We start from the raw sequence: 24148 nt of genomic DNA on the forward strand, positions 1-24148 counted from the left end.
TTCCTCCCCCCAATCCTTCTATATTCCACCGAGTACAGATCCCGAGGTATCAACTGTTACTTGTATGATAACCCATTCATACCTGGAATCATCCTTGTGAACCTCCTCCGAACCCCCTCCAATGTCAGCACATCTTTTCTTCGATGAGGAGCCCAAAACTGTTCAAAATACTCAAGGTGGGGCCTCAGCATCACATCCCTGCTCTTGTACTCTAGGCCTCTTGAAATGAATGCTAACATTGCACTTGTCTTCCTCACCACCGACTCTGCTTGCAAGTTAACCTTTAGCTTGTTTTGCACAAGGACTCCCAAGTCCCTTTGCATCTCAGATTTTTGCATTTTCTGCCCACTTGTAAAGTAGTCTGCACATTTATTTCTGCTACCAAAGTGCAGGACCATGCATTTTCCAACATTGTATTTCATTTGTCACTCTCTAGCCCATTCTCCTAATCTGTCTAGGTCCTTCTGCAGCCTACTTGTTTCCTCAACACTACCTGCCCCTAAACTAGTCTTCGTATCATCTGCAAACTTGGCAACAAAGCCAGCTATTCTATCACTTAAATCTTTGATATACAGCATAAAAAGAAGTGGTCCCAACACTGACCCCTGCGGAACACCACTAGTCACTGGCAGCCAACCAGACGAGGATCCTTTTATTCCCACTCGTTGCCTCCTACCAATCAGCCAATGCACTAACCATGCTAGTAACATTCCTGTAATACCATAGGCTCTTAGCTTGATAAGCAGCCTCATATGTGGTACCTTGTCAAAGGCCTTCTGAAAGTCCAAATATACAACATCCACTGTATCCCCTTTTTCTATCCTACTTATCTCCTCAAAAAATTCCAACAGGTTTGTCAGGCAGGATTTTCCTTTAAGGATACCATGCTGACCTTATCCTATCTTGTCCTGTGTCACCAAGTGCTCCATAGCCTCATCCTTAACAATTGACTCCCAGCTTATTCCCAACCACTGAGGTCGGGCTAACTGGTTTATTATTTCCTTTCTGCTGCCTTCTTCCTTTCTTAAAAGTGTAGTGACATTTGCAAAAGTTTTTCTGATTCTCCATTTATTAATGAATGTACATAATTAGAAGTGTGAATAATTTTTGTGTAGCTTTGAGTGTGAGATGAAATTGCTGTTTACTGAAGATCACTCATTTCAAATAGTGTTTTTTTCCAAATTTAGTTTCTATTCATAATTTTCCAAAACTGTGTTTGTTTCTTTTATGCGCATTGGGTGTTTTATGTGTACTTTAACTGGGTTCCATGGTGTTTCTTTGTTTCGTGGCTGCCTGGGGGAAGACAAATTTCAGGGTCGTATACTGTATCCATATTTTGATAGTAAATGTACTTTGAAATTTTATAGCCATTGTTCAGAGAACCCTTGGGGCTAATGGTATTCTTAACAAACTCCCCAGAGTTAATGAGAGGTTAAATGCTAGGTGAAGTTTCTGTTGATATGATCTGGTCATAAGTAATTGCCTCCTGTTTTGGAGAAATTAGGTCTGAAAAAACATCAGGAAGCAAATGGCTTTCTTCCTCCATACTTTTGACCCTATGCTATAGAGTCAAAGTCTATTTGATATTAAATTTATACATTATTTCATTGTTTTTATACATGTAATTTTTGGGAATGTTATTCATTAATCCATTCACGACTATTCACGTGTTTCTCATTCTTTTGCTTTCCTTATCTGTTTACTGAACTTATTAGGTTGGAGGGTGGGATCGTCTTGATTGTTCCTAATGTCTAACTGTTATACAGGAAGTATGGTTCTGTGGGATGGAACTGAAAACTGTTAGCCTAATGCCACACCTTTCTAGCTTAATGCAAGCTTAGTCATGTTAATACTCTCTTCATCTTTTTTTTTCCTTTATTTTTGCTCTTGTGTAATTTGGTTTCCTACTTCTCGCTTTCCTATTTACATAGCATGTCTTGACAAATAATATTTTGATCCCTCATATGACAGTTCTGTGTCTCGCTGTATGTCTCTGTGTCTCTCATGAACAAGAGAAAATCTGCAGATGCTGAAAATCCAAGCCCCAGACATGAAATTCTGGAGGAACTCAGCAGGCTAGGCAACATCTATGGAAGAGAATAAACAGTAGACGTTTTGGGCTCAAACCCTTCAGCAGGACTGGAGAAAAAACGCTGAGGAGTCAGAGTTAAAAGGCGGGGGGAAGGGGTGGGAGAAACACAAGGTGATGAATGAACCGGGGGGGGGGGGTCGGTGTGGAGTGGTGAAGTAAAGAGTTGGGAAGTTAATTGGTGAAAGAGGGACAGGGCTGGAGAAGGAGGAATCTTAATAGGAGAGGACAGAAGGCCATGGAAGAAAGAAAAGGAGGAGGAGCACCAGAAGGAGGCCATAAGCAGGCAAGGAGATAAGGTGAGAGAGGGAAAAGGAGATGGAGAATGGTGGGGGGGGGGCGCGGAGGGAAACATTACCAGAAGTTTGAGAAATCAGTGTTCATGCCATCAGGTTGGAGGCTACCCAGACAGAACATTAGGTGCTGTTCCTCCAACCTGAGTGTGGCCTTATTGCCATAGTAGAGGAGGTCATGGGTTGAGTTGTCAGAATGGGAATCGGAAGTGGAATTAAAGTGGTTGACCGCTGGGTGATCCTGCTTTTTCTGGCAGGTGCAATGTAGGTGCTCGGTGATGGGGTCTCCCATTCTATGTTGTCTCACAATATACAAGAGGCCACACCAGGAGCACTGAATACAGTATATGACCCCAATATACTCACCTGGAAGGACTGTTTGGGGCTCTGAATGGTAGTGAAGGAGGAGGGGTTGGGCAGATGTAGCACTTGTTCCACTTGCAAGAATAAGAGCCAGGAGGGAGATCAGTGGGGAGGGATGAATGGACAAGAGAGTTGCGAAAAGCAGGAAGTGGTGGGGGGGGGGAGGGAAATGTGTGTTCGGTGGCGGGATCCTGTTTGAGATGGCTGAAGTTTTACAGTGAACGAATTATGTGTTAGCCGTGAAGGCTTGTGAGGTGGTAGGTCTCTGTCTCACGCTCTCTGGCCCTCTGTCTTTCATGGCCCCTCACTCCCCCCCCCGGCCCTCATGCCCCTTCACACTCTTTGAAACATAATAAATGCAAACAAAAGAAATCAGTAAACATTGAAATATTTTGCAATAAAATTGTGGAGAAAATATATTGAAAATTGATGCGAGAGGGAAGGCAGTGTAGAGTTTTTGGTGCTATCCTGTCATTTGAGTCGTTTTTCTCTTTACACCAGTCAGTTGCCAATGTTACTACTTCCTTCAGTTAATTAAGCTCATCATCTTTTCATTGTGGTTGCTTTTTATCTTATCTTGTGTGCCTGTGCTTTCCATTCTAGTTGCAGCTGTACAGAAAATGTAAATTGACCCTTTTCTATGGTTGATTGTTCTGATAACGTCTGCAAAACTTTTATGTGTTAGCACTGATAAAGTCTTATTTATTTTTTCTCTTGGATCAATGATAGCGGACTTTACCTGATTTAGAAGATTGTAGCTAGAAAAGCCTCTAGACATCTGAGTGCACAAGTTGATCGGAATTTTTGAGCAATTTTAATGGAAGTGTTATTCTGCCAGGTGCCATCTTTGGTTTCTACTGGTTGAAGATGATGCTGGTGAAACACAGCCATGCCTTACTGGCAGCAAACAAAATGACTTACTACTCTATTAATTACACTTTTTCTTTAAAAAAAAATCACTGCAATCAATAGCCTGTAACTTTCCTTTCAGACCTGAGTTTTTTGAACTGCCTGTATGACCTGGTATGTTTGTTGGTGTGAACTTACGAGTCTTGAAGGTGTAGGGTGTTGCGGCGTGATGTTGAAGGGCCAAATTGAAGTGGCAGGATCTGACCCTGAGTGTGAGGAGCAAGCCAGTGTTTGACCAATTTAAGCACCCAGCCAGATTGGAAGGGTTGTGTATGGGCCAAATTGAGGTGGCAGGATCTGAGTCCAAGAGGGAGGAATGACTTGATGTTTGGCCAGATTGAAAATGTTGGGGTGTCGGGGCCAAAGGATAGGAACGGGCTGGTGTTCAGCTTGCTGTTTGATGAGGTTCACTCACCTCTGTGCTGACCTCAGGCTTTGGACTGCAACTAACGGGCTCCTGGGCTGGCTGCAGTGATGACTGGTTTCGTGGCTGTGAGTTCACTTTTGTCAACTTTAGTTCTGAATGTCATTTGCTTACTTTTTATTGTTCGCATGACTTGTTTTTTTGCAGGTTGGTTGTCTATTGGGTTTCTTTGTTTTGTGTCTGTCTGTAGAAATAAATCTCAAGGTTGTATATGGTATACATACTTTGATAATAAATGTCCTTTGAACTTTGCTCTTTGGCTGAGACTTTAAATTAAGTTCTCACTTATCTTCTGATCAATGTGTAATCCCACAATCAATAGATCAGAACAAAGCTCTGCACCCCTACCACAAATCCATTTATGGTTGTAGACAGTTTACAAGCCAACAGGAAACTACTGTAAAGAACGTTTGCAACAATGGCAGAGCCTAGCATCTAAATATGAAGGTGAGGTTGAAGTAATTGCTATCACATTCAGTCAGACATGCCAGTTAGATGATTTATCAGCAGTCAATAGAGTCATCAAGGGCTACCAATACCATTACACCCCAATTATCTGCTTGTATGTCATACCTGTTTGGGATTCAATACAATTACACATCAGTTACCTGCTTGTACATTATGGTCTTTGGGGTTCAATCCTTACACCATCTGTAAGGAGTTGTATGTTCTCCCTGTGACTATGTGGGTTTCCTCTGGATGCTCTAGTTTCGTCCCACATTTCAAAGACGTAGGTTACAGCTAATGAGTTGTGGGCAGACTATGTTGGCGCTGGAAGCATAGCAGCTCTTGTGGGCTGCCCAGCACAATTCTCGCTGATTTAATTTGATGCAAGCTACACATTTCACTGTATCTTTCCTTGTACATATGACAAATTAAGTTGGTCTTTAAGAGTGAGATTAGTTCTTTATAATTCTCACTAGGATGATTCAGCTCCAGCTTAATTCTCAGCCTTGGTTTCAATCTATGTAAGTGAGGAATCCCAAGGGTGATCAGTCAAGAGGTTTAGGTGAGAATTCAGATATTCAGTGCAGTTTTGAATGATGTAAGTAAAACCAGTAGATGGGGCAGTAGTTGCAAAGAAATAAACCATTCACATTTTAGGTCCATCTTGCAGCAGCTGTATGCATGATTGAGCATTTGACTTTCAAGTGTCAGCTGGATCAGGCTCAGCTGTGAATCTGATGATCGTAACAAACCTCTTCCTCCAGCCACCACCAAAACAGGCAAATGAGCAGACCATTTACCCCTCTGACTTGCTGCTCTGAATTATCCATCTAACCTGGATGCCAGGGTGAGCAGATGTTTTACTCTAATATGATTGCTCAGTGTAAAAATGCCTCTTAAATTTCCATCATTCATGATTGTTTATTGTCATTCTTCAAAGTTCAAAGTAAACTTATTATCAAAGCACATGTATGTCACCATATACAATCCTGAGATTCATTTTCTTGCGGGCATACTTAATAAAATCATTAGTCGTAATAGAATCAATGAAAGCCTGCACCAGCAGAGTGGACAACCAATATGCAAATGATGACAAACTGTGCAAATACAGAAAGAAAGAAAAAAAGAGTAATAATAATAAATAAATAAATAAGCAATAAATAGAAAACATAAAATGAAGTGTCCTTGAAAGTGAGTCCATAGGTTGCGGGAACAGTTCAGTGATGGGTGCAAGTGACGTTATCCCCCTTTAGTTCAGGAGCTTGATGGTTGAGGGGTAATGAGTGTTCCTGAACCTGGCGGTGTGAGTCCTGAGGCTCCTGTACCACCCTCCTGATTGCAACACTGAGAAGAGAGCATGACGTGGTGGGGGTCCCTGATGATGGATGCTGCTTTCCTGTGATAAAGCTCTGTGTAGATGTGCTCAGTGGTGGGGAGGGCTTTACCCATGATGGACCTGTGCCAAATCCACTACTTTTTGTAGGATTTTCCATTCAAGGACATTGGTGTTTCTTTACAAGGCTGTGATACAGTCAGTCAGTGTACCCTCCACCATACATCTTTAGAAGTTTGTTGAACTTTTAGATGTTATGCCAAATGTTTGCAGCCTCCTAAAGAAGTAGAAGTGCTGCTGTGCTTTCTTGATAATTGCTCTTGCATGCTGGGCTCAGGACAGATCCTCTGAAATGATAACACCATTTGTCAGTGTACTAGTGTAAAGGAGAATGGAAATATTAGTCTGGATCCGATGCAACCTTAAAAATAAGCATAAAGAACACAATACAAACAATAAAACACAAATATAAAAACAATCTTATAAAATACTGTACAAGTAACTGTTTAAATGTGTACATAAAGTGTTCCTAGTTGCAGGAGTATCTGAACATAAGTTGACTCTGACAGGAAATGAGAGAGTGACAAAGTGTCTCTTGGTAAGAAGAACTCTTCGAGGTAGCAGCGGGGCATGTGAAAACACAGTGGGTCAGTTATGAAGTGTAAGTGTTAAGTGATAGTGCAGGGGGAATGGAGGGCACTGGGTTTCCTGCCCTTGAATTTATGGCCATTCATCTGGGTAAACTATCTAATATTCCAGTCCAGTATGTCTAAGTGCGTATAAAGAATGCTTCCTTATTAAGGTAAACGAGAAATTATTATATTGTATTTTGCCATCTGTTAGCTTACTGTGGAATAGTGAGAAGAAGGTTGTTATTAACTCAAAACTTTATCACAGGTTAATTGAGATGGTACATGGCCTGTTGGACATTGTGTGTTGTACAGAATCGGCCTTTGAGTGATGCTGCTGCAGTGCTTCAAAGTGCTTAACATTTTCCTGATGACAGTACTCCATTTTGAGCAGTCATGAGCCAGGGATTCTCAAAAATTAGTAAGAATATTACATTTCTTTACAAGGAAACTGAAAATTAACACTAAATTAATTTGGTGTTTTCTGTATCTACCTGCAAATCTCTTACCATGAAGGAGCTCAGAGTAGAGTACTTCTCGTGAATAGTGGCAACAAACATCTAAATGACCTGAAGGTGGTTAGCCTAGTGATAGTGCTATGAAGGTATGGCGTGAGGATGATTGACCTCTAACAGCAAGTCTTTGTGTGAATTATGATTTCAACCATTGGAGTCTTTTATCTTTGATCTCCATAACCTTTGGTTTTTATCAAGGTTCTTTGTGACACACTGTCAAATACTGCCCTCTGGTAGGAGCTAGACTCATTTTTAGAATACTGACTTTTGGATTGTTAATAACTTTGTGAATTACTGTTAAATAAATTGATTTATGGAGCCCTTCAGCCTTCAATATGATGGTGTTTTAGGTGCACTTTTAAGTAGTATCTAATTAATTGTACCTATCTCTTCAGATCTAGATTTCAACCATACTCTATGTAAAGGGGGGAAAAAAACTTCAATTCTTCTCTAATTTCTTAGCCCTTAAACCTCTTCCTTCTAGCTATGGACACCTCTTCTAAGGGGAGTTTGAGTTCAAACGATATGTACAGGGAGGTGGTGTGTGCCTGGAATGTGTTGCCAGGGGTGGGAGTGGAGGCAAAAACGAAAAAGGCATTTAGCAGTTATTTGGCACATGACTGGGCAGAGAATGAAGGGTTATGAGCATTGTGTAGGCTGAAGGGGTTAGTTTAGTTGGGCATTTGATTATTAATTTAATTAATGTGGCACATCATTGTGAGTTGGAAGGCCTGTTCTTATGCTGTACTATATTCTAAGTTGTCTGGTTCAATAGTCAGTATTACAATTCACACTGGATAATGGTTGGAAATAGAAGCATTGTATAACTTACCCCTATTCAGGAAAGTGACACCTGCTGCATTCTGTGAATTACCTTATGTAAATTGACTTTTAGGGCCTTTCGGTTTTCAATATCATACTTTAATTAAGTAGTATTAAATACTAATAGACAAGATGAGAGAAGGGAGGAGTTCAAACTAGATGTACAGGGCAAACATGAGGAAATCTGCAGATGCTGGAAATTCAAGCAACACACACAAAATGCTGGTGAACGCAGCAGGCCAGGCAGCATCCATAGGAAGAAGCACAGTCGACGTTTCAGGCTGAGACCCTTCGTCAGGAGTCCTGCAAGTCTCTTTGAGTCCAGCTATGGAGTGGCAAGGTACAATTCCCTTAAATTTTTTGGCTTCTTTCCCCTTCCTTTCCAGTCCTGTTGGAGGGTCTTGGCCTGAAATGTTGACTCTTTATTCCTTTCCAAAGATGCTAAATGCTTTAGCATTCAGAGTCAAACTATTATATGGGTTATTGCCACTGTTTATTTCATCCATTCAATGTTTGGAGAAGATGGCACTCTTTCAGTGGAAAATTCTGTTTCAAAAGATTCAACTGTACATTGGATTATTACATCAGATGCGGGATAAATAAACCATATAGTGTCAATAATGAATGATGGTCAAGCGTTGACCAAATATCAGAGTAACTATTTTAAAGCCAAGCTTGAAGGGATCATGTTGACGGGTTTTATTTTAAGCTGCCACATATGTAAAGCATGAGTGTAAAAGCTGGGGAAAAAAATGCCTCTTGTTTCTCCTGATTTAGTTTCATTTGTCGTGTGTCGTGGGGATTGGCTGCAGATCCCAAAATCTGTCTGAGCCTCTTAGACCAAGGTCATCATCCTCGTGTAAATATAATCTTTTAATTATTTGCTTTTGTGTTGTTTGCCAGCCATTGTAAATAAGTTTAAATCTCGATCACTTGCGCAGCATTGCTAGGTTTAATACAGACTTGTGCAGTATTTATATTTAGTATTAACATAAGTGGAAATCGAACCTTCAGGGTTTTATTTTGTCTTCAATCTTATTTTCCAAAGATTTCCTTGAACAATTTACTCAAGCTAATGATCCTTCGGCGTCTCTTGCAAAGAGGGGCATTGGTGAAAAAATGGATTTGTTCTTCATTTGATGGAACAGACCACAAGCAATAAGTTTATTTAATAATTATTGGGAGTCACCACAAAATGCATGTTTTTGTTTGAGTCCCATGTGATGGCAGTAGATCCTGGTTACTATTCAGCAATCCTATTAAACTTTTCTCTCCCCCTTTTCAACACAGGTTCAGAGGCCTTGGTGATGAGATAATCTTTGATTTTGATAATTTATTTTGAAAAAATATTATTAATTGTCTCCATATATGTAAACTAATCAACAATACATCTTCATAGTAACCATAATTCCTCGCGACACTTGATGGGTCATTTAATGCTGGGTATGGTTTTCAGTATTCCACTTTAGAAACTGAAATTTTGGTCAGTAATGAAATGAACATGTATGATTGACCAAATAGCTCAGAATTCTTTAAATTGAAGTCTGTCATTTGGCTAGGTAGTTAACAGATAAAGGACCTGTGTAATTGATAGAGATGATTGTAAATCACTGTATATTCTGTATATTTAAAAGAATGGTGACAGAAACTGCAGGTTATGTTGTTGAACTGTGTGATGTGAAGGGTATTTCAAAAGTAATTGATTTTGATGAATTATTTTGCCTTTATGATACTTGCATTGTATGGCACCTCTACTTTGGCGACATTTGTGTTGTTTAAATCGATATTTTGTGAAAGGATTGGGGAAAGGGGTACAAAAATGAGAGTCAGAAAGTTTGTAACATTGCCACTCTTTCTTGACAGTGTGGTATAGAAGCAATAGGATTTCCTTTGTAGAATAATGCATTTAAAAACTAATGATGTCCTGGGTCATTCTCCCATGCACTAATAACAATAAGTTTCAGTGGCTTGGTGTTTGTAATTGTTACTATTGTGGTAAAGAGGCAGAATATGTTGTTGCTGACAACTGGACACTCATGAAGTAATGTTGGATTTGAGTAGCACCATTTATTTTCCACTTATAATTATTGCTTCCCTTTTCATTTACTTTAAACCTAAATCAAGTCAGAAATCTAGCCCCTGGTTCAGTGAAGAGAGTAGATGATTATTCTTAGACCATACCAGCGATATAAGAAAATTAAGATACCAATCATCTTGTGGGAGTGGCATGGCAGCATAGCAGTTAGCATAACGGTATTACAGTATCAGTGATCAGGGTTCAATTCATGCCGTTGGCTGTAAGGAGTCTTGTATGATCTTAGGGAACCAAACTGAAGAGATGGAGGAAGAGGTGGTTGACTCACAAATAGAGAAAGCTTGGAGACAGTGTGAGAGGGAGGATAGGCAGGTGATAGAGAAGGGACGTGCTCAGACTGATGGTTTGAGATGTGCTTATTTTAATGCAAGGAGTATTATGAACAAAATGGATGAGCTTAGAGCGTGGATCAGTACTTGGAGCTATGATGTTGTGGCCATTACAGAGACTTGGATGGTGCAGGGGCGGGAATGCTTAATTCGAGTGCCAGGCTTTAGATGTTTCAAAAAGGACAGGGAGGGAGGCAGAAGAGGTTGGGGTGTGGCACTGTTGATCAGAGATTCTGTCACGGCTGCAGAAAAGGAGGAAGACATGGAGGGATTGTCCACTGAGTCTCTGTGGGTGGAAGTTAGGAACAGGAAGGGGTCAATAACTCTACTGGGTGATTTTTATAGACCACCCAGGGACATCGAGGAGCAGACAGGGAGACAGATTCTGGAAAGGTGTAATAATACCAGGGTTGTCGTGGTGGGAGATTTTAATTTCCCAAATATCGATTGGCATGTCCCTAGACCAAGGGGTTTAGATGGGGTGGAGTTTGTTAGGTGTGTTCAGGAAGGTTTCTTGATACAATATGTAGATAACCCTGCAAGAGGAGAGGCTGTACTTGATCTGGTATTGGGAAATGAACCTGGCCAGGTGTCAGGTCTGTCAGTGGGAGAGCATTTTGGAGATGGTGATCACAATTCTACCTCCTTTACCGTAGCATTGGAGAGGGATAGGAACAGACAAATTAGGAAAGTGTTTAATTGTAGTAAGGGGAAATATGAGGCTATTAGGCAGGAACTTGGAAGCATAAATTGGGAACAGATGTTCTCGGGGAAATGTACAGAAGAAATGTGGCAAATGTTCAGGGGATATTTGCGTGGAGTTCTGCAAAGGTTTGTTCCAGTGAGGCAGGGAAAGGATGGTAGGGTACAGGAGCTGTGGTGTACAAAGGCTGTTGTAAATCTGGCGACCGTGGTGGTGGCAGATACGATAGGGTCTCGTAAGACCCTGGACAGGTACGTGGAGCTCAGAAAAATAGAGGGCCATGGGTAACCCTAGGTAATTTCTAAGGTAAGAACATGTTGTGCTGTAGGTTTTCTATGTTTCTATGATCTTCCCGTGACAGTGTGGGTTTCATCTGGGTGCTCCTGTTTTCTCCTACATTCCAAAGATGTATGGTTTAGGGTTAGTAAGTTGTGGGCATGCTACATTGGTGATACTTGCAGGTTGCTCCAAGCACATCCACAGACTGTGTTGGCTATTAACACATTACACATTTCACAGTATGTTTCGATGCACATGTGACAAATAAAGTTAATCTTTGATCTTGTAACATGAGTTCTGAATTGAAGAGGCAATTGAACTATATGATGATTTAACTTGTAGGTTAGATCAGCATTATAGATCTCCAGCATCTAATTATGTATGATGGATAATTTAAGAGTAATGGGAAGAGACTCCGTAAACATCTCCCCTCCTTAATGGCAAACATAATTTTTCCATGCATCTTCGGCTAGACCTCCTGAGGACCTCCCTGTCTCAAAGCCAGCTAATTCCATGAAATCACAAAATTCAGTTGAGAGCACTCAATATAGTAAAGGTTATTTGACCAGATGTTATCCCAGTTTAGTATTGTACATGTGTGGTATAGAACTAGCTGCACCTCTGCAATGTCATGTAATGCAATGGAGGGTGTCCTTAATGTGGAACCAGTAATGTCACAGACCTCTGCAGTGGATACTACTTTCAAAGTTCAAAGTACTGAATGATTTATTAAATACATACCATACACAAGCTTGAGGTTTGTTGTCTTAAAGGCAGCCACAAAATAAAGAAACACAGTAGAATCTATGAAAAACCCCACACAACAAAGACAGTCAAACATCCAAAACACATCAAAGTTGCTGGTGAACGCAGCAGGCTAGGCAGCATCTCTAGGAAGAGTTGTACCTCTTCCTAGAGATGCTGCCTGGCCTGCTGCGTTCACCAGCAACTTTGATGTGTGTTGCTTGAATTTCCAGCATCTGCAGAATTCCGCGTGTTTGCGCAGTCAAACATCCAATGTGCAAAAAAAGAACAAATCATACAAACAATAAAAATAGTAAACAGGTAATACACAGAACATGAACTGCAGACTCCCCAAAAGTGAGGCCACAGCCATGGAGCCAGTTCAGCACAGAGGCAAGTGCGGCTAGTCCAGGAGCCAAGCTGCAGGCCACAACTGCAGAGTCAGTTCAGCACAGAGGCAAGTAAAGCCAGTCCAGGAGCCTGATGGCTTCAGGGCAATGACTGCTCTCGAACCTGATGGGTGGGCCCAACACCTACCAGATGGTTGCAGCAAGAAGAGAGGGAGATGGCAAATGCAGGCAGATGGGATAGGCTCAGTTGGGGGACCTGGCTCGGTGCTTAAGTTATCAAAACATCAGCTCATTTTCCACTCTCTGGCCTAGGCCCGCTGCTTTAATCTGGCCCAAACTCTGTTCCAGCAGTGGCTACCGTGGCAGTAATGTAGTTACAATACAGGTATTTAAATGATATGGTGGAAAATTGCCTAAGTACATTCTGTCAGCAAAAGGTAGGATAAATCCAGCTTGATGAATCGTTTCATTCTCAGTCAAAATAAGGTGAGGTAGGATGGTGGCACCATTAATGCCAAGTGTCACGTAGCTCACTTTGAGTTTGCCTTGTACCTTAAATCTCATAATATTCTTCGTTCAAACATTTAAAGATGAGCTGAATTCTAAAGAAAGCTCCGTATTACTTGGCAGTATTTAGTGGTTTAATAACATCAATCTTTGGTAATTGTGGGTAGATGAGTGACAGGTTAAGTCCTCTAGTGGCTGAAATAATATCTGGCACAAAGGAAGATGTTTGTAGTTTTAGCAACACACATCAAAGTTGCTGGTGAACGCAGCAGGCCAGGCAGCATCTCTAGGAAGAGGTACAGTCGACGTTTCAGGCCGAGACCCTTCGTCCATCCTGACGAAGGGTCTCGGCCTGAAACGTCGACTGTACCTCTTCCTAGAGATGCTGCCTGGCCTGCTGCGTTCACCAGCAACTTTGATGTGTGTTGCTTGAATTTCCAGCATCTGCAGAATTCCTTGTGTTTATGTTTGTAGTTTTTCTAGGTGTATTACTTCAGCTCTAGGTGATCTCTGTAGAAAGTTTTCAGGACCAAATGCAGGCCAGTTAGTTCTAATTTTGTGCATCACTCCATGGCGCCTTTTTAAATAGGCTGCTAAGAAGATTGTTAGAAGTGGCTTGGCAACCAATAGTTTGATAATTCAGGGTTACTGGTGATGTGCCAATGTTGCAAAGCTTTCAGTGTTCATTTGAGGAAAACATACCTTCAGCTCTTTGACCTGGAGGACTTACTGGTTATGAAGCAGTATGTTTTGTCTTCTATATTAAGTGTATAATTTTCAGAATTGTTAAGCAACATTGCGTTTATAACTTTTAGAAAAATTACATTTAGAAGAGAGAGGCTAACTTAAGGAATGGTGATACGAATGGTGATCCTTTTTCAAAAGTGTTTATACCATTGCTTTTTATGAGAGATATCTGATAGGTCAGGAAGCTAGATCTGTAGAAAATTAACGAATGACCTTTCTTCCAGGTACAAAATTTCCCCAATATGTCTGAAGCAGTTTTCCTGAATCTTTAAAATTGCTATCTCATCATTTTCATTTGCGTGCCTTTAAATTAGGTAAATTATGCAGGTGAGTGCTAGTGAAGTTTGTGTTACTACTGAATAAAATATTTAGTTACTTTTTTCCCACTCATCTCTTTTGCAAAAAAAAATGGTATAATTGAGCGGTAGGTAGAGTCCTGGAGCGCTACAGCACTGAAATAGCCCCTTCAGCCTGTAGTCTGTACCGAACTGTTATTCTGTCTAGCCCCATCGACTAGTTTAGTTGGTTTTGAGAGCCTGGGGACAGTGGAGGACCCTTTGCGTTGGAACTGCTTTCACCTTCTCTCTCAGAGAGATTCTATTCGCCATGTGTAGACCCTTGGATGGCTCTGTGTTCAGCTCCTCCCTGGGAAGATGCCGATGACCATAGAAACCATAGAAAAACTACAGCACAGAAACAGGCCTTTTGGCCCTTCTTGGCTGTGCCGAACCATTTTCTGCCTAGTCCCACTGACCTGTACATGGACCATATCCCTCCATACACCTCCCATCCATGTATCTGTCCAATTTATTCTTAAATGTTAAAAAAGAACCCGCATTTACCACCTCGTCTGGCAGCTCATTCCACACTCCCACCACTCTCTGTGTGAAGAAGCCCCCCCTTAATGTTCCCTTTGAACTTTCCCCCCCACCCTTAACCCATGTCCTCTGGTTTTTTTCTCCCCTTGCCTCAGTGGAAAAAGCCTGCTTCCATTCACTCTATCTATACCCATCATAATTTTATATACCTCTATCAAATCTTCCCTCATTCTTCTACACTCCAGGGAATAAAGTCCTAACCTATTCAACCTTTCTCTGTAACTGAGTTTCTCAAGTCCCGGCAACATCCTTGTAAACCTTCTCTGCACTCTTTCAACCTTATTAGTATCCTTCCTGTAATTTGGTGACCAAAACTGAACACAATACCCGAGATTCGGCCTCACCAATGCCTTATACAACCTCATCATAGCATTCCAGCTCTTATACTCAATACTTTGATTAATAAAGGCCAATGTACCAAAAGCTCTCTTTACGACCCTATCTACCTGTGACGCCACTTTTAGGGAATTTTGTATCTGTATTCCCAGATCCCTCTGTTCTACTGCACTCCTCAGTGCCTTACCATTTACCCTGTATGTTCTACCTTGGTTTGACCTTCCAAAGTGCAATACCTCACACTTGTCTGCATTAAACTCCATCTGCCATTTTTCAGCCCATTTTTCCAGCTGGTCCAAGTCCCTCTGCAAGCTTTGAAAACCTTCCTTACTGTCCACTACACCTCCAATCTTTGTACCATCAGCAAACTTGCTGATCCAATTTACCACATTCTCATCCAGATCATTGATATAGATGACAAATAACAATGGACCCAGCACTGACGGTATGTGTTTGTGTGCAGTGCTGGTTAGTAGCAGTGTTCAGTGACAAACTATTGTGGCAAGCCACCTGCAGGCTCTGTAATGTCACTTGGACTGCCACTTCCAACTCCGAGGGATGGTCTCACCAATGCCCTTCCTCTTTGATAAATGGTCTTCATCTGCAACATACTAGAAGGTTACATTAAAGGCATTTATATTGAGCTTCACTTCTGTGGAGATTTACTTATTTATAGGTACAGTGTGAAATGTGCCCTCACCGCCCAGCAGCCCACCTATTTAACCTAACCTAATCACAGGACAGTTTACAATGAACAATTAGCCTACTAACCAGTACATCTTTGGGCTGTGGGAGGAAACTGGAGCACCTGGACGAAAGAAGCATGTACAAACTTCTTACAGATGGCATTAGAATTGAACTCTGAACTCTCACGCACTTTGTAACGTGCTAACTGCCATGATACTGTGGCACGCTAATGACATTGACCTTGGGCTGATTTGAGGATAAATTTCCTTTAAATATCAGAAAACACAAATGAGAATTTGCATAGTAATTCCTGATGTGACAAGCACAAAAATTAAAACAAAGGCTAGTTTTGGTATTTTGAACAGTTCCAATAGGAGAGCTCATGAGTTCCATACAGTTTTACCTTTTAAAACTCTTTCTGTTTTCTTTCAATGTCAATTTTTTTTTCCCGCTGCAATACGGAAAGAGCACCTAGTACTGAGAGACTGAACTCTTTGATTCAGATACTCAGTATCAACATCAGATACTGCTAGGTTCCTTGGAGCAGATTTTGCTGCAAATTTCACTTGAACAGATTCTAATCTTGACCCAATAAATTATGATATCATTGCCTCTTTCCCTTGTGCTTATTATTCATCAGTCACTTTGCATTAAATATTCATAAAAAATAATTCTTTATAATCCTGTTTTGTGCATCAGCAAATAGAGCCACTTTTTATTCTGTGTAATGCCAGTTTCAAGATCCAATCCAATCTGTGAGTTTGGTCTGAAAGTTTGCGGATTAGTAGTAGGATTAAATGTTCCATTAGTTTATTTTGATCAGAAACTGGAAAGCTATCCAGGAGACAGAGAAAATACATCGAGCAATTTAAGCACTGCAAAAATAAATTTATGTAGATGAATCACTAAAGTTTAAAAAATAAAAGGGAAGTACTTTTTAAAGAAATAATTTGACATTTTGCACTTTTAAGTTTGGTGACAAAAGCATTGTCACATTTACAGCTCATCATAGGATCATACAGCACAGAGAAGAGCTCTCTCATCCCATCTTCTCCATGCTGATAGAATGCATGTCTAAGTAATCCATTTTCTTGCATTAGGCCCATATTCCCCTATGCCTTTCCTTTCTAAGTATCTAACCAAATGTCTTTTAATTGTTGTAATTCCGTTAGTCTACCACCTCCTCAGGAAGCTTATTCCAGATAACTATCACCTTCTGTACGAATTATTTACCCTGCTGATCTCCTTTTAAATATTTCCTCTCTCATCTTAACCGTTCTCCTCTACTTCAAGACTCCTATGATCTAGGGAAAAAGCCATTTCCCAATAACATAACTCTAATTAGCATAATTGCACATCATTCTGCTTTATGTTCAAAGTTCAAATTAAATTTATTATCAAAGTTCTTATATGTCCCATATTCAAATGTCCCTTAGATTCATTTTCTTGCGGGCATTCACAGTAGATACAAGAAGCACAATAGAATCTGTGGAAAAACTGCTCCTAAAAGGACAGACGACAACCAATATGCAAAAGACAAACTGTAAATACAGAAAAACTAAATAATAATAAATAAGTAATAAATATCAAGAAAATGAGTTATAGAGTCCTTGAAAGAGAGTGCATAGTTTGTGGGAATGGTTCAGTGAAGGGGCAAGTGAAGTTATCCCTTCCTGTTCAAGAGCCTAATGATTATGCGGTAATTAATAATCCTGAACCTGGTCATGTGGGTTCTGAGGCTCCTGTACCACCTTCCTAATGGCAGTAGCAAGAAGAGAGCGTGACCTGGCTGGTGGGGGTCCTTGATGATGGATGCTGCTCTCTTGCAACCGAGCTCATTGTAGATGTGCTCATGGATGGGGAGGGCTTTCCCTGTTATGGATGGGGCTGCGTCCACTACTTTTTGTAGGCTTTTCCTTTCAAGGGCATTGCTATTTCAGTACAAGGCTGTGATGCAACCAATCAGTATACTCTCCACCACACAGTGATAGAAGTTTGTCAAAGTTTTAGATGACATGCTGAATCTTTGCAAACTGCCACCTTTGCAATTGGATCCTTGTGTTCCTGACCAACAGACCACAGTCAGTTGGAATAGGCAGCAACACCACTGCCTTGATTAATCTCAGAGTTGGGTCCCAGAAGGCTTTGACTTCAGCCCCCTTCTCAACATACTCAAAATTGCATTGCCAGATTTTGCTCTAATTCCATCTACAAGTTTGCAGATGACACCACCATAGTGTGCTGAATCTCAAATAAATACAGGAAGAAGATAGGGAGCCTTGTGACTTGGTGTCATAACGACATCCTTTCCCTCAATATCTGCAAAACAAAAGAGTTTGTCATTGACTTCAGGAAGGAGGGGGGGTACAAACACTTTTGATTTGTAGCAACAAGTGGTGGTCTTAGTCACTCTTCTTGTGATCACAAGACTCAATTGGACATTGATAATGTGGAATGCTGCAAGTCCAGTATCCTGGCTTATTGGTGAATGGTGGGTGTGGACAGTGGAAGAGCTGCGGGACCTTCGTCATAGCAAGAACTAGGCCTCAAGCTGCATTCGACTGTTTGCAGCCGTCCAGGAGTGGGGTGTCAGAGTTGGTGCCGGACTGGTCCATATCCACTACTTTTTGTAGGATTTTCCTTTCAAGGTAATCGGTGTTTCCATACCAGGCTATGATTCAGCCAGTCAATATATTCTCCACCACACATCTATCTACATAGAAATTGGTGGGAGTTATAGATGTCGTGATGAATCTTCGCAAACTCTTCAGGAAGTAGAGGCTGTGCTGTGTTTTATTCTTAATTGGGCTCGTGCTGAGCCCAGGAGAGGTCCTCAGAAATGATAACACGGAGGAATTTAATTTTAAAGTATTGTGTTCTACTACATACTGTTGCAACATTCATGGAATCAGGGACTTGGACTTTTTTTCTGTGTGACTGTATTTTACTGATATTTTATATGTGCCTTGTGCTGTGTATGACTGTTAGTACTGTGTTTTGCACCTTGCTGGCAGAGTAACGCAGTTTCACTTGGCTGTATAGATGGGTGTTCACGCATGGTTGAATGACAATTAAACTTGAACTTCAGAGGTGCTGAGGTTAAAAGGATTGAAGGCTTCAAATTCATTGGAGTGTCTTTCACCAAAGAAAGACTTCACCAATAGCCCTTCTGGTCAACCACGTAGATGCCATGGGCAAAAATGCTCTCTAGTGCGTCTGCTTTCTCAGGAGGCTAAAGGAATTCGACATGTTCCTTTTGACCTTCATCAGTTTTTGCTGATTCACCATAGAAAGCACCTATCTGAATGCATCATAGCTTGATATGTCAGCTGCTCTGCCTGTGACCTCAAGAAGTGCAGAAAGTTATTGTCACTCCTTCTCTGCCACCTGTCCCACACCCTGCCCACAGTGTTCCACCTTTGCGTTCCTAACATCCTTTGCTCCTGCCAGTTTTACAAACTCACTGTCTGCTCTAAGTTGACAAATACAGGTCCCCTAGCCATTTATATATGTGCCTAAGACTTTTGCACAGTACTGATTAGTTTGCATTGTTGTTAAAACGTGACCAATTTTTTTGTGATTATCACGCACATGATTGGCATAAAAATTCTACAAAAGGCCAGGGAATCTTGAAGTTAATGCCATTCAACCTTCAATTTTGTTAGTCCTTTTCTCAGCATAGTACCTTGTGTTGTTGATAAGTTGGCCTGAGTAGTTTACATATACCTTGTAAATTTCATATTATAGAACAAAAATAAATACAAAATGGATTGAACGTCTGAATTCTGTACAGGTCAGCTTTAGTTTTCCTTGATGTCCACCTATTTGGATGAAACAAAGGACAGAAACACAGTATATTTAAAAAAAATAAAGTTGGTTTTACAATTATATGCAACTTAAATTGCTTTATATTGAGTTATTTTGAAGGGGAATTGTTAGGTTTATTTTTGTCTTGCATGCCGAAGTTCTGTTCCAATGACTGCATGCTGCAGTTGCAAACTCAGATGATATCCTGCATGAGGGATCCCTGACCAATGTAAGATGATACACTAACGTAAAATGTTTTGAAATGTGCATTCTTTAGAGCTTTATATTGCAATCATCCAGCACAGAAACGGGCCCATTGGCTCATCTATGCTGACCGCCAAGTAATCAAAACTGAATTAATTGATCTAAGCTAAACCATCTGAACTAACCCTATTTACAATCATTTAGTCTGTAGTATACTGTGCCTTAGAAAACATTTTGCATTTTATCAGGAAACATTATACTCCCAAGGCCTGTGGCATGTATGTGAAATAGCTATCACTCTCATCTTTCTAGTGGCTAAGCCTGAAATTCTGCTTCTCTCGATGTTTCACTAACTGAAAGCAAGATATACAGAAGCCAGGGAATGTTGAGAATTTATAGAATTTAATTTTTAAAATGTCATTGGTGACTAATGTCATTTTCATAAAACATGGTGTTGAAGCAGAACAGCAGTCAGCCTCAAACAGTCTTCTCAATCTGCTTTCTTTTTTGAAGGCTTCCACACAATTCTCAAACTATTTTACTCAGACTGGAAGACTTTCTGTATTTTAAAAAAAAGTCTGCTGCATTATCTGGGCTGCTGGGACATGTGAGGTGAGGTCATTCAAGTTTTGCCTCTTGATTGTTCCGTTCATCTGGCGCTTAAGGGCTGCATTACTGGAAATGAAATGACTGGCATTACACTGGGTTGGGACATGGAATTTACTTCCTGCATTCTTAAACATCAGTACCAAACTTTGATTGAATTCCCATAAATTGGTGACTTAGTGATGCAGCTTTATGTAGTGCGATAATTTTGGGGCTGTCTGCTGCTTTCTTTATTCCTCTTTGTTGTCACTTTTCTTGTGTGGGTACAACTGAGCTGAATAGCTCAAAGGGAAAACTTTTTTTGCTGATTTTGTTTGGAAACAAACTCGTATTAAATTTCTAGTAAAGTGCAGCTGAGTTTCAATAAGAATGAATGCCTTTGTAATGTTCCGAGTTCAACTCTGAAATTTATATCTTGTTCTGCTCCAGGAGATTCCAGATAACCTAACACTAGATATCTTGCTGAGTATGTCGGATACTAAAGTCTGTGAAGCCATGAAGAGATATGGAGCTAACCCTGAGGAATGTTGCCGATTGAATGCTGCCCTCTCGTGTTTAAGAAGTATAAATGATTCTGGTAATTATTCCTGACTAGCTCGTAAATGATTTGTGACAGATTGATTACAAGAGAAGCACGATATCTTGAGTGAGTCTCCTAAGTTGGTCTGAGGATCTAAAATAACTTCCATTTTTCTTTCTCTAAAATGAATGATGCTTGTTTTAATTATCTTGTGTGGGCTTTGTGATTTAATGTACTGTAGTTTTTTCACTCTGGTAAATACTTGTTTTTCAGCGCCGGACTTCGGAGCAAAGGCTCCCGAGTTCAAATCCAGCCGGCACCCTTGCACGCTTTCCATCTGTGCTGGGTTGAGCATCGAGCTAGCAACTCAGCCTCGTAAAAATAAGAAAGCCTGCTAAAAAAAAACACTGTCATGACGGCGTCCCGATGACTCCACTCGGAGTTAAGGGCTTTCTTCTTCTTCAGATATTTGTTTTAGTGCTTTATTCCAAAGAAACTTTACAGGAATGTGTCACATATCAACCAGTTTTGTGACTTTTCATTTTGATGTGGCTTGTTATCTGAAGTCTTTAGTTGTTGTTTTTCTTAGGGTGGAGTGGCATAATAAAACCAGCTTGGCTGGCTAATACAAAACACAAGTTCCCATGTAGTCTGGAAGCCCCTTCTTTCCAGGATGGGAGGTATTGTTTTGTTAAGTCTCCAATCAGGAAATGAGTGGAATGGTCAATTGAACGAGTCTGCCACTGTCTGTATTCCAGTCGTCGATGCCATTCAAGTTGAAATTTATTCTTCATATTCCCTCGTATCTTACTATTCATTAACAGTTTTGTAATTTGTTTGCAGTACTTAGTGTATCTTTCAAATTTGAAATAAATCCAAGGTTTATAAATCTAACAGTTTAATTTAAAATGGGTGGATGTTATATACATTAGCTTCAAAATGTATTACTTAAGATATAAAGTTTGATGGTAGAAGACAAAACTCCAGTCAGTAGCATATATTTTATCACATTATGCAATATGAACATTATTTATGATTTTGTGATGGTATATAGAATTGACATTTTATTATTCTAACCATGAATTAACCATCTTAACATGGTACCAGAATTGTTTAAATAGTAGTTACTTCTTCCTAAATTTTAAGGCCTCTAAAGCGGGGTTGTGTATTCATTTCCACAACATTCTATTGTTTGGCATTTTAATGCTGAAAGTAAAAAGTCACTTAGCGGGGGAAATATGGGACAAACCAATTTAGCCCAATATACGGGATGTCCCAGCTAATATGGGACAGTTGGCAACCCTGATGAGATTCCCCCCTCGTTCTTCTGAACTCCAGTGAGTACAGGCCCAGAGCCATCAAGTGCTCCTCATATGTTAGCCCTTTCATTCCTGGCATCATTCTTGTGACACTCTTTTGGACCGTTTCCAATGCCAGCACATCTTTTTTTAGATAAGGGGCCCAAAACAATTTTCCAAGGGCAGTCTGACCAATGCCTTATTAAGCCTCAGCCTTACATTCTTACTTTTGTATTCTAGTCTCTCAAAATTAATGCTAACATTGTATTTGCCTTCCTTACCACCAACTCAACCTGTAAGTTAACCTTCAAGGAATTCTGAGGGTTCCTAGGTCCCTTTGCGCCCTGGATTTTTTTGGATTTTCTCTCCATTTAGAAAACAGTCCATGCCTTTATTCCTTTTGTCAAAGTGTATGATTATGCACTTCCCTACACTATATTCCATCTGCCACTTCTTTGTCCATTCCCCCAATTTAAGTGCTTCTGCAGACACCCTGATTCCTCAACACTATCTGCCCCTTCACCTGTCATCGTATCGTCTGCAAGCATGGCAACAAAGCCGTAATTCCTTCATCTAAATCACTAACTTACAATGTGAAAAGAAGCAAGCGGTCCAAACACTGACCGTTGTAGCACACCAGTAATCACCAGCAGCCAATCAGAAAAGGCCCCACTTATTCCCACTTTTTGCCTCCTACCAGTCAGCCAATCTTCTGTCCAGGCTAGTACTTTTTCTGTAATACTATTGGCTTATTGTGTTAAGCAGCCTCATGTGCAACACCTTGTCAAAGGCTTTCTGAAAATCCAAATAGACAACGTCCACTGACTCTCCTTTGTCTATCCTGTCTGTTATTTCCTCAAAAAATTCCAACAGATTTGCCAGGCAATATTTCCCCTTTAGAAAGCCACGCTGACCTTGGTAAATTTTACCATGTGCTTCTCAAGTACCCAAAACCTCATTCTTAATAATGAACTCCAGCATCTTCCCAACCACTGAAGTCAGGCTAACTGGCCTATAATTTCCATTCTTCTGCATCCCCCTTCTTAAAAATTGGAGTGACATTTGCAATTTTCCAGTTCACTGGAACCATTCCAGAATCTAGTGATTCTTGAAAGATCATTACTAATGCCTCCACAACCTCTTCTGCTATCTCTTTCAGAACCCTGGGGTGTAGTCCATCTGGTCCAGGTGATTTATCTACCTTCAGACTTACCAGCTTCCCAAGGCTTGTCACCTCCTCCTTGTCATAGCAATGTCATTTAATTCTGCGTCCTGACACTTATATTTCTGGCATTCTGTTAGTGCCTTCTACAGTGAAGGTTGATGCAAAATACTTATTAAGTTTGTCCACCATTTCTTTGTTGCTCATTACCACCTCTCTAACATAATTTTCCAGTGGTCCGATATCCACTCTCATCTCTTTTACTCTTTATATATCTGAAAAATCTTTTTGTATCCTTTATAATATTATTGGTTATTCATATTTAATCTTTTCTCTCCTTATGGCTTTTCTTAGTTGTTGTCTTGGGTTTTAAAAGTTTCGCAATCTTCTACCTTCCCACTCAATTTTGCTATATTACATGTCCTCTCTTTCTTTTATGTTGTCTTTGTCTTCCCTTGTCAGCTACAGTTGCCTCATCCTCCCTATAGAACATTTTTTCTTCTTTGGGATGTATCTTTTCTGTCCTTTCCAAGTTTCCCCTGAAACATCGGCCACTGTTCTGCCGTCACCTTGCTGGTTTCCTTTTCCAATCAACTTTGGCCAGCTCCTCTCTCTCACCTCTGTAATTCCCTTTACGATACTGTAATACCGATACATCCGATTTTATTTTCTCCTTGTCAAACTGCAGGGTGAATTTTATCATGTTATGATCACTGTCTCTCAAAGGTACGAATTCAACCATTGAATATGAAATTATTGCAGCTTACCAATTGAAACTTAGGCTTTGATTAGCTAATTCAATACAGACAGGTCATTATTGTCATTTATGATTAAGAAACACGTTTTCTGGCTAATTTAAACAAGTGATGCAAAGTCAAGAATGCAAAGTCAACAGCAATGAAATTGGTCATTCTGTCCATCAAATTTGAATAGTTTACTTTAATTTTTTTGCATTAATTTGTTTTATTCTTAATGACTGATCTCATGCTTTCCTTCTTTGCTCTTCCCTAAAACAATAAAATCTTCTAAATTAACAAGTCTAGGACAAAGTTAATGAAATGTCTGAATTTGT

The 24148-nt window shown here is 40.3% G+C and overlaps 1 protein-coding gene across 11 annotated transcripts in view; it reads left to right on the forward strand.

Moving 5' to 3' along the window:
- LOC134336845 (kinase suppressor of Ras 1-like) overlaps positions 1-24148 on the forward strand; it is a 199543-nt gene that overhangs the window by 123556 nt on the left and 51839 nt on the right. For all 11 annotated transcript variants that reach the window (XM_063031414.1, XM_063031415.1, XM_063031416.1 and 8 more), the window contains exon 3: positions 20526-20673. In XM_063031414.1, coding sequence (XP_062887484.1) covers positions 20526-20673 — 148 coding nt within the window. The remainder of the gene's footprint in view (positions 1-20525; positions 20674-24148) is intronic.

The sequence above is a fragment of the Mobula hypostoma genome, chromosome 23 (assembly GCF_963921235.1).
Source record: "Mobula hypostoma chromosome 23, sMobHyp1.1, whole genome shotgun sequence".
Taxonomy (NCBI): domain Eukaryota; kingdom Metazoa; phylum Chordata; class Chondrichthyes; order Myliobatiformes; family Myliobatidae; genus Mobula; species Mobula hypostoma.